This window comes from Polypterus senegalus, chromosome 1 (genome assembly GCF_016835505.1).
Source record: "Polypterus senegalus isolate Bchr_013 chromosome 1, ASM1683550v1, whole genome shotgun sequence".
Taxonomy (NCBI): Eukaryota; Metazoa; Chordata; class Cladistia; order Polypteriformes; family Polypteridae; genus Polypterus; species Polypterus senegalus.
In genome coordinates this window covers 121,613,371-121,628,027 of record NC_053154.1, presented here as the reverse complement: position 1 = coordinate 121,628,027, position 14,657 = coordinate 121,613,371, and the positions used below count along the sequence as shown (strand labels likewise).

At 38.3% G+C, this 14,657-nt stretch overlaps 1 protein-coding gene across 10 annotated transcripts in view; it reads right to left on the bottom strand.

Moving 5' to 3' along the window:
• The window catches only part of veph1 (ventricular zone expressed PH domain-containing 1), a 220,293-nt gene that overhangs the window by 115,707 nt on the left and 89,929 nt on the right, over positions 1-14,657 (bottom strand). For 9 of the 10 annotated variants that reach the window (XR_005634126.1, XR_005634123.1, XM_039757110.1 and 6 more), the window contains one exon: positions 1,647-1,796. Coding sequence is in view for 8 of the 10 variants with exons in the window: in XM_039757110.1 (XP_039613044.1) it covers positions 1,647-1,796 (150 nt within the window). In the remaining 2 variants the exon portion in view is untranslated. Of the gene's footprint in view, positions 1-1,635; positions 1,797-14,657 lie in introns of all 10 variants that reach the window. The other variant, XM_039757166.1, reaches the window with a different exon arrangement.

Sequence of the window (14,657 nt, the reverse complement as noted above, 5' to 3'; positions counted from 1 at the left end):
TGGTAATTTTTCAAAACATAACTAAACTGAAATTAGGAACAGGCAGCAGAACATTTTTACAAGGTGCTGGGCCGTGAAGAATTAATTTAAGTGCCAAGGAGCCAAACACAGAATAAAGACAACACTTTAGGTAAAAACAGTGATGCAGCAGGATGGTTATTTATTCACTGGCTCAAGGAGAAAGCCAGTGAATAAATAATGTAACCAACAGGCAAGCCCTTTCGAAGTGGTGTCCATGAAAACATTTTTTTTTTCTAAAACTTTTTATTTTCTATTCCTTTAGCCTCTTTAAATCCTAACTCCATCAAAACTAAGGAAAGTATAAGATCAGAGGTTTATCAGAAAAATATAAATTTAACCTTTCATTGTATTAGCAGTTATTGGTATCTAGTTATTTTTTATTTCTGAAGGCTACAAGTAATTTTATTACTCTGTCAATTCTACTGTTTAAGTAATTATTGCTGTAGTTGTTTCATGAATTTTACTACTAACATAATTATGCTCTCATTACATCTTTTCTTTTTGTGTAAGCCACAAAAAGATTTCAAAGCCTTTTCACCTTACTTGAAGATTTGTGACTTGTGTGCTCAACCATCTGTGAATCCACATTTTTAACTTTATAACATCTGTGTGTGCTAGTTCCCAGTTCATCCATTGGTATTTCCTTTTCTGTCTTCCTCATTACACATACTGCCTGCACTTACATTTGTGAATCCACATTTTAAACTTTAAAGCATCTGTGTGTGCTAGTTGCCAGTTCATCCATTGTTATTTCCCTTTCTGTCTTCCTCCTTACAAACACTTTTGCAGTTCAGCACATGACCAAGGACAACCTTATGCTAAGAGCAAGTAGAACATACTGTATGGGTTTATGGAAGGCTCTGGCTGCTGCCAAATTGAAAATAGGCTTTAACGGAGATTTGTATATAAAAAACATTGCCTTTAGAGTATACTGGGAAAAAATGTGCACATCTTTCTGGCTTATGCTTGTTTATCAATTAGGTTGAAACCCACTTAACTTACACAGTATATTTAGATTTCAGTCTAGGTTACTAAAAAGTTTGGAACATACACTTTCTGGACATGTGGAATAAGAAATATTACTTTCTTTATTGTTTTCACAGCACATATGCTTTCTGGTTTCAAAAACCAAGTTGTAATTTCCCTTGTCGCAGAGTGTGGCAGGAAAACTACCAACACTGCTGATGTGTCCTGAGGCACAAACCACAATATGTTTAATAATGACCAGTCGTTGCCTATTTACAGCATGCCTTAATACAAATTTTCATTGTACATGAATGTATTATTTGCAAGCATATAACTTACATGTAATTTTGCATGTTCCATTCATTAATATTGGTTTAATACTACAGGGTGGTCCAGATCTAATTATGCAGATCCAGATCGTCTGGATGACTTTGATTTATGCAGGGACGATTCCAATTCGGTGCAAAGACGATTCTTCATGTCGCCAGTTTGCACACTTCTTGATGGTCCGGGATTTTTCGGGTGATTTTCTATGTAATAAACTTAAAAAGTTATAGTGTAATGAAAATTGCATAATTAGATCTGGACCACCCTATAGATGTGATCTCAAATGCTGTTTCTTGGTTCTGTCTTTTGTGGATGGCTGACCTCAACTATACCTGGGAACATGTTTTGAGCTCTTGTTTTCAGTTTGTATGTTATCCTCATGTGCATAGATTTTCTCTGTCAAATCTTCCTTTTGACTGCCAGCATTTGTCGTTGATTCCAAATTACACAATGTAGAGTTCTCTCTGGTGTCATTTTCCTCCCTGTAGAAATAAAGTTTACTTATTGTCACAAGCCATCCTTCCAATGTCAGCTTACATCAAGTGTTGAAATGTACAACCTGACAGAAACATTACAGTATGTGTGGTATAAGTACACAACTAGTCTCAAGTTTCACAACACCCTGCTTTTTCACATTTTTCATTAAAACTGAAACAGTTAAAGTGCATTGAACAACATGAAATGGTACAAAGGTAAGCAGTAAACTGAGAGAGATTAAGAGAAAAATGTTTAGGTTACCAAAAACTGAAAATATTGTCATTTTCAGAGTTATGCAAAAAGGTCCTTTTCAGGGAACAAGTAATGGTTTAACAATTTAGAGCTTTTCTGCAGCAATGGAAGTTAATGATGCCTTGAAGGTTGATGCAAACAATTCTTACAGGTGTCTGGAATTTTGTTGATTACTTACAAATCCTCCATCTGCGTAAAACCAATGTGGGAACAAACTAGTGTTTTTTTGGACATAATTGCATTGTGTAATGCTATCATAATCATAAGAAAAAGGGAAGGGAAGGAAAGACAAAGGAAGACAGGCAGATTATTATAACCCATTCAAGGTATATATATCTTTCCTTTAGAGAAATTGTACAGAAAGCCAAGGTGTCAGTGAGTACAGTGTCCTACACCTTCAAAAGGAGCTTGGAAACTGGAGAAAACTCTGACAGGAACAAGTCTGGCAGATCGAAAGCCACAACAGAAACACAATACATGTTCCCATCATAAACATGCCCTTCCATATTATCAATACAGAAAGCAAAATAAATCTATCGTTTACCTCTTCACTGGACTTAGAGATGTACTTTATTTAATGCTTTAATCACTTTCTTGTCATGTGAATAACAAAAGCCCTTTAAACAGCTAAAGCAAAAGCTCCCCAGGTCCTCATTTGACACAGAAGTGATTTTGGTTGTTTCTGTAATTTGAATTGTATTAATTACCAAGAAAATATAGCCACAAAATACACAATAGAGATATTGGTTTGTTATGTGGGGACCTGTCACAGAAAACGCAAAATACAATTCTAAGGTGACAGAGCATTTCACACAAGGACCCTAAAAGATCCATCCGTAATAAACAGTTTGCATCTTTCACCATTCAAAAATGGGAGAGTATGTCCTTTTTTGAGGCTTGCTTTATAGCAGCAGGAAAAATGTATAATGCCTCTGTGTTACATTGTAAGGAATGACTCAGAAAGGCATTTGTTGTTATTAGCAACTTAGTTGCTTGCTTGTTATGTTTGGTTAGGCTCCGTAAATACATTTATTTCTGACTCACCCTCTCTCCCTCAAACATATTCCTATCTGGAGACTACACTAGCAGCACAAAAATGCGAGATGATCCACAATATTATTATTATTTACTCAGTAAACACCTCATCCCAAAACAAAATACAAATAAAATGTACAAATATACAATATATTTGATTGTTTGGAAAGACAATTCAAGGAAAACATTTAATCTGGAGTAACTGTCTTTCAAAGAGAAGTATTAAAGTTAACACAGAGGCAGATGGCAAATAAGCAATAACAGCACACTAAGTGAAGGGCAACTAATGTCAGAGCAAGCAGTTAGAAATCCAAAGCAGGAAGAAGTGGTAGAAATATAAAGCTGACCCAAAGTGTTGTGTGACAAAGTCACTTTTTAAGAGGGTGCTCTGACGGCAAATTATTGTTGCATGACCATCTCTGCTACACTGTAAATACATTTCAAAGAAGGCATCTAAATCTTGTCACTAATTCATGCCAACAGGCTGTAGAGATGAACCCTAACTACAATTTTATATTACTAAAATACAGACAAAAGGATAGTCAGCTACTCTATACATTTATTTTTGCCTCCCCCACCGAGCTCTTAAGTGTAGGACATATTGTACTTGTGCCAGATTTGTCACATTACCTTCTACTCATCTGTCCATTTCCAACTTTTGTACCCACTTTTTTACACACTTATTCACACTTAGTCAGTTTTTAGCCACAAATGAGGTAATTAGAGACCTCAACAGATCCACTTTGTCATAATCAGGTGCACACAGAAGACTTGTTTTTACATAGATTTGTAATCTAAAAGCTGATTTATTCTTCTTGGTTGATCTTATACCATAGCTATGCCGTACCCAGCATAGCCTATGGTGTAGCAACAGCGTGGCTTTACACGCACCTCCACAAAAATGTGTGGACCCCTAGGACTCTTGTCCACTATTCTGAAGTACACATGGAACTGATCAAGGAAAGACTTGTCTAAGTTAGAAAATACACACATTTATATGATACCTTATCACAACACTACAAATACAATCAGATGGCAGCCAATTTGTGCTGTGAAAAATCAGCTAATGTTGGTTTTGGAAGTCTGTCCATCCATCCATTATCCAACCTGCTATATCCTAACTACAAGGTCACGCGGGTCTGTTGGAGCCAATCCCAGGCAACACAGGGCGCAAGGCAGGAAACAAACCCGGGCAGTTTGCCAGCCCACCATAGGGCACACACACACACACACACACACCAAGCACACACTAGGGACAATGCACCTAACCTACATGTCTTTGGATTGTGGGAGGAAACCGGAGTACCCGGAGGAAACTGGAAGTCTGTGAACGTATTAAAAAGTGGTATAGGACAAATACATTTGTCAACTGAAGAAAATGTGTAGCAAGAGGAGTGGTGCTCTTTGAAGGCAAAAACTACCTTCATTTTATATTCTTCTTCTCTGTCTGGCACCTCTGGATCATTTGCTTTTCTTGCGTGTTACAAACACGCCAACTAGTGCTCAGGCATGTGACTGCAGCACAGTGTTACACAGAAGTATAAACCACTTCAACATAGGTTATCTGCACAGAAGTATTAATTAGCCTTAGCAACTGAGAGGTGGCAATTCTACATTTCACACAACTATGCCATCCTCTGTACCTGCTGGAGGTATCTATTACAAACATACATTAAACTGAATTAATTTACAAAAATGATACAAAACAGTATGCTGAATTAGAAAAAGATTTGTTATGTAACAAACTGTTAATAAAGCTAACCTGTATACCTTTAAATGAAATATTCACAAAGGAATGAGCTCACTGGTTTTAATTTTCACAGTGGGTTTACAATAAATAGATTCATGGATGCCATCACTCCCAATTTCTGTCATTCTAAAAAGTTCATATGGTCATGGAATTGACCTTAAACATCTGGTTGAGATCAGCAGACATGCATTCTTTTTTATTTATAAAAGCATGCCAAGACCTCATAAATTAACAGCTGATATATGTTAAAGAAAAGTTTGTTAATTGCTACGCTTTGTTTTAAAAATTATGTCACTACCAGAAATACGCAAAGCATTTATTCTGATTAAAAATAAGATTTTATGAAAAAAGTATGTTCTTTTTTTATTGTCTAATAACATTAAACTGGTATGTTTCTGTTTACTGTGACTGATCACAGATCCTCATTTGTTACCCTAATACAACAAAAAGGGCAAAAGGAGAGTGTTTCATCACGTCTTATGTTATGGTCAAACCACTGCATCTTCAAATTAAACCCAATTAGCTTTCTTCAGATATTTTTTATAGTCATTACAAATTACACAACTTTTAATATGCATTAAAATACATTTTTGAAATTATGTCAAATTCAACATACTACATTTAAACATGCTAAAACTACCACAGATATTATTCATATTTTATTTAAATCTTTAGAAAGCTTTAAAATAAAGATGAAAAATTAGGGAAAAATGGAAGAAAAAATAATACTCAGTTGAAATAACTTGTGTCTAACAAAGGACAGCAAGGCTTTTTATGAATATGGTATAACCTACCATAATATGTATGTTTTCTTGAGTGACACTTAACAGAGCACTTCATCCGCCTGTGTTACAGTCTAGCATGTCGTGCCATATACTCATTCATCTGTTTGATGCCTAATGAAATCCAAGTTTACTATACAATCATTTGAAGGCAAAAGTTACATTCATCCCATTTACATGCAATTTTGTAATCATTAATTTACACAGGGCAAATATTACTCAATGGTCACTTTTTTAGGTATACTTGATCGTAAACGCAAATAGTCTGCTTTTGTAAATAGCTGTACATATTGTGACAATTGCAGACATGATTAGAGTTATTGTTCAACCAAATATCAGAATTAGCAATGTGCATAATCTAAGCAACTAAAAAACAGCTCTCACGTACCACCACCTGTAGAATTTAGGGAGAATGGTGTGATAAAAATACACATCCCGTGAACAGCAGTTATGTGGGCAAAAACACCATTTTAACTAAAGAAGTCTGAGATAAGTTAAGATTGTTCAAGCTAACAGGAAGGCCGCAGGTACTAAAAAAGTACTAAAAAAGCAGCTTGTTGTAACAATGGTGTGCAGGAGGGCATCCCTGAACATACAACACAATTTATCATGAAACAGATGAGCCAGAGCAGCACAGGAGCACACAACGGTCTTCTTCTAGAAGCTAAGGATAGGAACATGAGGATACATGTGAATCCCAATGCTAGAATAGCGAGATTGCAAAAATGTCACTTGGTCTAATGAATCTTGTGGTGGAACATGCATATGGTAGGATTAGAATTTGAGACAAATAGGGATCTAAAGCTTCATCCTGCTTTTTGGTTTCCCTGCCTGTGACTGCCCAGGTCAGCTCCACACTCCCCAGTTACTTTTGGGAAAGTATTCGACCCGAAACCGTCGGTAGTCATAACTGAGATGAGCGTTAAGTGCTTTTATTTATAAATCAAAAACACTGTTCAATAGTGCAGTGTTCAATAAATAAATAAATAATCCAATAAAAGTCAAAGTGATTGTGGAGGCTAAAAATCCCAAATAACTAAATATATATATATATCCCTCGCTATATCGCGCTTTGACTTTCATGGCTTTACTCTATCGCTGATTTTATATGTAAGCATAACTAAATATATAACACAGATTTTTCGCTGCTTTGCGGGTTCTGCGGACAATGTGTCTTTTTACTTCCTGTACATGCTTCCTCAGTTGGTTTGCCCTGTTGATTTCATACAAGGGACGCTATTGGCGGATGACTGAGAAGCTAACCAATCAGAGCACGCAGTTAAGTTCCTGTGTGCTGAATGCGGTGTTAACCAGGAAGTCTCTTCTTGCTCATTCAGCATCAACGTGTTTCGCTGTGTAAAGTGTTAACTTTTGTGCTCTTTTGTGTTTATCTTTGTGCATAGTCAAGCCCTTCATTATGGGTCCAAAACAATCTGCTCCTGCTACTGCTTCAGGGGCCGTGCCCAAGCACCAACGGAAGATGTTAACGATTTATATATATATATATATATATATATAAAGTAGGTTAAAATTCCATGGCAGGTAACATTTTTTAAAAATCTTTGTCCCGGTGCATCCCTTTAAAACCGATGTCTCATCTGCTTAACCTGCACTGGGCCTTGGCAGTACAGGAGACACCCAACTGACGCACACAGCCAACCTTTTCTCCTAGGATCAAGTCTCTGCTGTCCATGGCTCCCAGGAGGGCACCCACTCCAAGCCGAGCCTCACTCGTTTTGTTTTTCACTGCCTCTCCATGAACTTATGCAGGAGCCTGCTGCAAGGATGGGGTCACTCCAGATACACCATAGAAAAGCCCAGCTGGAGTGGCCTTTTTCAGACCCCAAGCATCAGCCCTATCCTCCGAGATGCCTGCCTCCACTCTCCCGCACCAGCTCTCTCACATTCCTGCCTTTTTTCTCCCATTTTTTAACATCCGTCTCTCCGTCTTTCTCATTTACCTCCCCATCTGTGCTATCCCCTCCACCATGCAAGCTCCTCTTATCTTAACTTGCCTAATTGGATACTGGTAGACATGCCTCTACCTCCGAGCGATCAGCCAGACACCCCACCTATCCCTGCAGCAGAGCGCGCCCTCACACACCGGCACCCAGTTGGAGCCTGCACACTACTGGGACCTGATTATGTATTTTAAATCTGCCCAATGCCATGAATCACTTGTCATACTCTTAATAGCAACTGTTGGTCACATGAATACCACAGTCTGCATGGGGGGGCCCAAAAATAATGACATTTTTTTTTCTGGAGGCTGGAGGGGCATTAGCTTCGATGTATACCGGCTAGTGCATGTGCTAGATTGCCCTCTGTATCATTTGGCCAAGCGGTGTCTTTGGGGAAAGTTCTGTAAGGTCAGTGTCATTTTTGTTCTTGAGCCTTTGTTACTGTCTTCATCGATTTTGTGATGGCAGACTTGAAAGAATAACATGTTTGTGCATCAGGTTCTGTTTCCTCTACAGAAAAACAGCAGCAGATGTTGTCAAAATGCTTCGATACGCTTTCAAAGAAGAAGCTTTGAGCCAGGCAAGGATTCTTACCTTAAAGTGCTCAAGTGATTATGTGATGCAGTGCGAAGAAAATGACCCAAATTGCAGCGATCAGGCAAGTGGCTTCTGCATCACAACAATGCTCCCACCCACACAGCATTGAGTATGTGTCAGTTTCTCACGAAAAATGGGATGACCATGGTCTCCCCCCCTCGTCCCCCCACCCCACCCAAAGGACCTTGCACGCTGCAATTTTTTCTTATTTCCAAAAATGAAGAGGGATCTTAAAAGAAAGCATTTTCAGGATTTAGAGGAGGTCAAAAAACAGAGGCACTTTATAAGAGTTTCAGAACAGTTTTGAACAATGGAAAAAGTGGTGGGACAAGTGTATTGTGTCTCAGGGAGAGTATTTTGAGGGTGATTACATTTTAGAAATGTTCAGAAAAATATACAATTTTAAAAAAATTATCATTACTTTTGCCTTCCTCTCCTCATACATTAAACATTGTTCCTGATCATGTACACTACTTTATAAATACACACTAAATATTTTAAAAGTGGATACTTCCAGATAATGCACCATGATACAAAAGCATGCATCATCATAAGCTGCATTCACAAATACAATTATGACTTCTGCTTATGTGAATGGCCAGCACGATCCCAAGATCGCAATGTAATAGAGGAACTTTGTAATGAGGTGGAATGGGAGATTTGCTGAATGAACACATAGCCAAAAAATTAAAATGAACTGTATAATGCTGTCAAGTGAGAATGGACCAAAACCCTTGTTGAATCAGTTTCTCTAAGTATTCAAGCAGTTTTGTAAGCAAAATCTAGTAGTAATTGCATATCTACTCAACTGGCCACAGAGCCTAGACTTATACTATTATTTTTAATTCCGCTTAATATTGCAGACATTGATGATTTATAGTGGTATATAAACAAAGAACATTAAAATGTTCAGTTACATTAATAATCTTTTTTCTATCTTAAGTTCCCGATAGTGTGGAGCAATTGGGTGATACAATCCTTCACATTCCCACAAACTGTATGCTGTTTATACATTTTCATTACTGTTTTTTAACATAAGGCCCATCTGGTTTTCTATGTACTTTGGTACATACATTAGGCTGATTAGTAACTCTACAGTTGGTGACCATTTGCATAAGTGTACTCTGCAATGAACTGGAGTAGCATCAGTAATACATGAAGATGATTTCAGAAAGTGCTGCACAATGGGAGTTTGGGACAGGGTTTGGTACGATGATTTTACTTAAAGGTGTGTTTTAATCTGGATATGCCAATAGTACTAGTTGTGCAGGTCATAGAACATTCACTCATTTGAATGGAGTTGCAAATTCCCATCTCATCACTATAGCACATGTGAATAGAAATGTGTCAGAGCATTTAAAGGGCACACCATTGTTGCCTTACTATGCATGACTTTGATGGAGCTGCTTTTCTTCTTCTTCTTGACTGCTTCTTCCCCCCAATCCACACTACAGAGTGCTCTGATAAGGAAATGAAAGCAGTCAGTCATCTGTTGATGTTTTTGCAGGCAATGTCACCATATAAATGATACAAAACCAAACCACAATAAAAACAATGCATATTTGTTGGACCATGCACTTTAAAATGCCAACTTCCCACAACAAGACTGTGCTCTACTAGAAACGGGTGCCATTAAGCACTCTCGGCACCCTCCTTAAAAGTGTCAAATCCAGTGTCCTATTCAATAATGATGACATATATTCCAGTATCTAGGGACCTGGGAAAAGTGCAAGTCTCACAAAATGAACAGATACATGTGCAGTTTTTTTTCCCTCTTAACACAATGTTATCTGTGTAGATTAGCAGAAAACACAAAATTAGTGAGGAATCAGGATACATCACACATAGATCTCTGGCATGTGAATGAAAGAGAACAGGTGAAATAACATAAAGCTTTCAAACTTTATGTGCTTTCAATTTAACTTTGTACACGGTCACTTCAGTCTTTTGTTCAGACCAGGGGACATACAGTGTATCATCATGAAAATATGGTAATTTTCTAGCACCCTTTTACAATCAAAGTTATATATATATTTTTTGGAAATACCTAACTAGTCTGGTCTCTTATCTTTAATTGTTTAAACCATGATGTTTTCATGATTGTCAAACTGCATACATCTTATTTTTTAATCTTGTGCATTTAGGTTTTTATATAGAGCTGCACATTAGTTTGTTGGTTTCCTGTGATTACCAAACTTTAGAATGGATGCCAACAGAGCAGGGGATCTCACTTAGGAAAATTGCTTGCCAAACACACACCTTCTAACCATTTCATTTATGTGATCAATCACATTCAGTCTTCCCTAGATCGTACACTCTAAGATGCATTTTAAAAGCCAGGAAAAACTGAATACATTACACTCTTATTTATTTTGATTGTTCAAGGCCCGGAAATCAGGGTCTGAGAGTGAAAAACATTAAAGCCTTGTGCAAGCTGTCACGAAAAATAACATTACATTTTCACTGAAGTTTAATCCAACATCAGGTCACTGTGAGCCAAGCTTGTCCATGTAGCAAAGTGGGAAACAGCTTTGGACAGGGTACCAATTCATCACAGCACCTGGGACTTCCCAATGAGCCGGTCATTTGACACCAGTTAACCTTTTGCTCACTCTGGATACGATTTCACAGATGTCTGTTTGATTTAATAATAAAAGAACATTTCTAAAAAGTTCAATGTAAAAAATAATAAAAATATTAAATATTAGAAAAAATACATGTGTTCTTCACGTGTCAAGCTGCACAATACTTGATGGTAAGTAACATTTTAATTCACACTCTCCTCCTTTACTGAACCTTTAAAAGTCCCTGTCTGGTAGATACTAGCCACATCCCTCACACTACCTACCAATGAGTCAGAGATAAAAGACCATATAACTATACAAAGGACAATCAAAATCTAGGTATTTTATTAAATACTGTACCCTTTAACTGTAACTGGATTTCATTTTTAATTTTTATAACAATAGTACACCTTATTTCTTAATTCACTTTCTATTCCTGGTTACTTTTAAGGAGAGAAATACGGAGTAGGAGTGTAGGAGAATTGGGTGCTGCTTCACCACCTGAGGCCACAGGTCTGCCACGCCCTTGACCCTCTGCAGTTCGCATACCAGGAGAAGGTGGGAGCGGAGGATGCCATCATCTATATGCTACACCGATCCCTCTCCTACCTGGACAGAGGCAGTGGTGCTATAAGAATTATGTTTTTGGACTTCTCTAACGCCTTCAACACCATCCAACCTCTGCTCCTTAGGGACAAGCTGACTGAGATGGGAGTAGACTCACACCTGGTGGCATGGATCGTGGACTATCTTACAGACAGACCTCAACATGTGCGTCTTGGGAACTGCAGGTCTGACATTGTGGTCAGCAACACAGGAGCGCCGCAGGGGACTGTACTTTCTCCGTTTCTGTTGAGCCTATATACATCAGACTTCCAATACGATTCGGAGTCCTGCCACGTGCAAAGGTTCGCTGATGACACTGCCATTGTGGGCTGCATCAGGAGTGGGTAGGAGGAGGAGTACAGGAAGCTAATCAAAGACTTTGTTAAATTGTGTGACTCAAACCACTTACACCAGAACACCAGCAAGACCAAGGAACTGGTGGTGGATTTTTGGAGGCCCAGGCCCCTCATGGACCCTGTGATCATCAGAGGAGACTGTGCGCAGAGGGTGCAGACCTATAAATACGTGGGAGTGCCGCTGGATGACAAATTGGACTGGACTGCCAATACTGATGCTCTGTGTAAGAAAGGTCAGAGCCGACTATACTTTCTTAGAAGGTTGGCGTCCTTCAACATCTGCAATAAGATGCTGCAGATGTTCTACCAGACAGTTGTGGCGAGTGCCCTCTTCTACACGGTGGTGTGCTGGGGAGGCAGCATAAAGAAGAAGGACATCTCACGCCTGGACAAACTTGTTAAGAAGGCAGGCTCTATTGTAGGAATAAAGCTGGACAGTTTAACATCTGTAGCAGAGCGACGGGCACTAAGTAAACTCCTGTCAATCATGAAGAATCCACTGCATCCACTTAACAGTGTCATCTCCAGGCAGAGGAGTAGCTTCAGTGACAGACTTTTGTCACTGTCTTGCTCCACTGACAGACTGAGGAGATCGTTCCTCCCCTACACTATGCGACTCTTTAATTCCACCCAGGGGAGTAAATGCTAACATTATTCATAGTTATTGTCTGTTTTTACATTAAAGAGTAATTAAAATGCATGTAAAAATTTAATATTGTTTTTTGTATCAGTATACTGCTGCTGGATTATGTGAATTTCCCCTTGGGATTAATAAAGTATTCTATCTATCTATCTATCTATCTATCTATCTATCTATCTATCTATCTATCGGGGATAACACTTAAATATAATTTTGTGACATGCAAAGGCTGACACTTTCTCTAGGCACTTTGATGCAAAGCATATAGATAAATGCACAGAGCCAATAATGCTAACCAGTTATACAGTTACTCCAGTCTCTATTTTTAAGTATCAGTAGCCTTTCATGTTTATATTTTTGTTGTAAGGTGATTAACTTTCTAATAGCATTTTAGGTGAATTTACATACTGCAGCCTATAACATTATACTAAGGTGCCAGCAACAATTGATTTTGGTCATAAAACACAATTGCTCAACTGTAATGTTATACTTTTCATTTGTTCCTAAGAGACTATGGTCTTGTTCTCTCCATACATTTCATTACCAACTTCTCATTTATTAAAATTCATCTGGCATAAGATAAATAAATACATAAAAATAATTAGAAGGCACAAACATCTTGCTAAGTTGCCTAGGAATTTTGGCAGCTATTGGAGGACAAAACAAAAAAAGATTAATATGATCTTTAAGGCTGTTAAGAGGGCCTATTGCTAGCCTAAAAAACGAGGACCTTATTATGAAGTCTTTCTGATCAAATTAATAGAAGATTGCGTTGTTCCCCTGTGCTTACACTGACAAAGGTGAGTGCCTGACAACCCAACTAGCTCCTGTGAGCACGCCACACTTCTGAACAAATGAGTTCTGTAACCATATTGTGTTTATCAGGGAGCAATAAGCTCTATAAATGGTGGTCCCAAATTCCAAGGTTGGGAAATACACTGTAAAATAGTAGTTCCTCTTACAGTACCACCTCAAAGCCACAACGGGCAACAAAACAACAACAGGAACAACAAAACAATCAAAAATGAAAATAACAGCATTGTAACAAATAATCATGCAATGTAATATCCACATTTGTTCCTGTTAGGAAAACCTCATTGGAATTCAACAGGATCGATGCAGTGGCAAGAGATTAGGACACATGCTCTCCCTGTCTTGTTCTCTTACTCTGTTAGCTGAGGTGCTCTCAGTGCTCCAGTCTTGGTCAGGTGCTGTTGGGGTATATAGTTAGGACTTAAGTATATGGAGTGCTGCAATTCAATAGTCTCAGGGTGGGCAGGTCAGCAGTTATGGTGCTCAAGCATGCCCAGGATCAGGCAGATGTGGGGTTTTCAAGTGACAATGCAACATAATAATAATTAGAAATAAGGCATATATTGTATGTAAAAGAATATTTCATAAACAGGTACATGGAACAGTACCACTATAATGACTGTACAGTGAAAATGGCATCAAAAGTTGGATTGTGATAGTAACCAAGAGGATAGAAATTAAATAAACAAAAGGCTAGGATGTAAGCTAAAAATCATAGATCAAGAAACAGCGAGAGAGTCGATAACCATAACATTTCACATAGCATAAAATATTTCATGTAGCCAAAACACAATATGTAAGTCAAAATCAAGGAGAACCATTTAGTAAGCAGAGATTTCTTCAACAACAGTATCAGTGAGACTTTTTGGTTTTGGCTTTGTTTTGAATTATTATAAGTTTTAGCCACATGTCTGATTACTGTTCTGTTTAGTTGCTTTTTGTTCAAGAGATGTTGCACACTGCCATTGACAATTGAAATATTTACTGTCAATTGTTGTATTAATTAGATACTTCATATTAATTAAGTGACTTGACTTTGTTTTCCTCAACTCTGATGGTTGACCTTGCACAGATTGATAGTATGTTGCCATCAAGAAATCATTTGTTTAAAATATTTAGATTATTGTTAATTCTACATCTCTGGATACACTTATCTTGGCTTTTTTTTTTTAGAAATAAAAGTATTGTTACTTTGTGATTCTTCACATGGGCTCACCACCTATGGGAGGGGCCAAGGAGGTCGGGTGCAGTGTGAGTTGGGTGGTGGTCGGAGGCGGGGACCTTGGCGGTCTGATCCTCGGCTACAGAAACTGGCTCTTGGGACATGGAATGTCACCTCTCTGAAGGGAAGGAGCCTGAGCTAGTGCGAGGTGAGAGGTTCCGCTAGATATAGTCGGACTCACCTCGACGCACAGCTTGGACTCTGAACCAATCTCCTTGAGAGGGGCTGGACTCTCTACCACTCTGGAGTTGCCCCCGGTGAGAGGCGCCGAGCAGGTGTGGGCATACT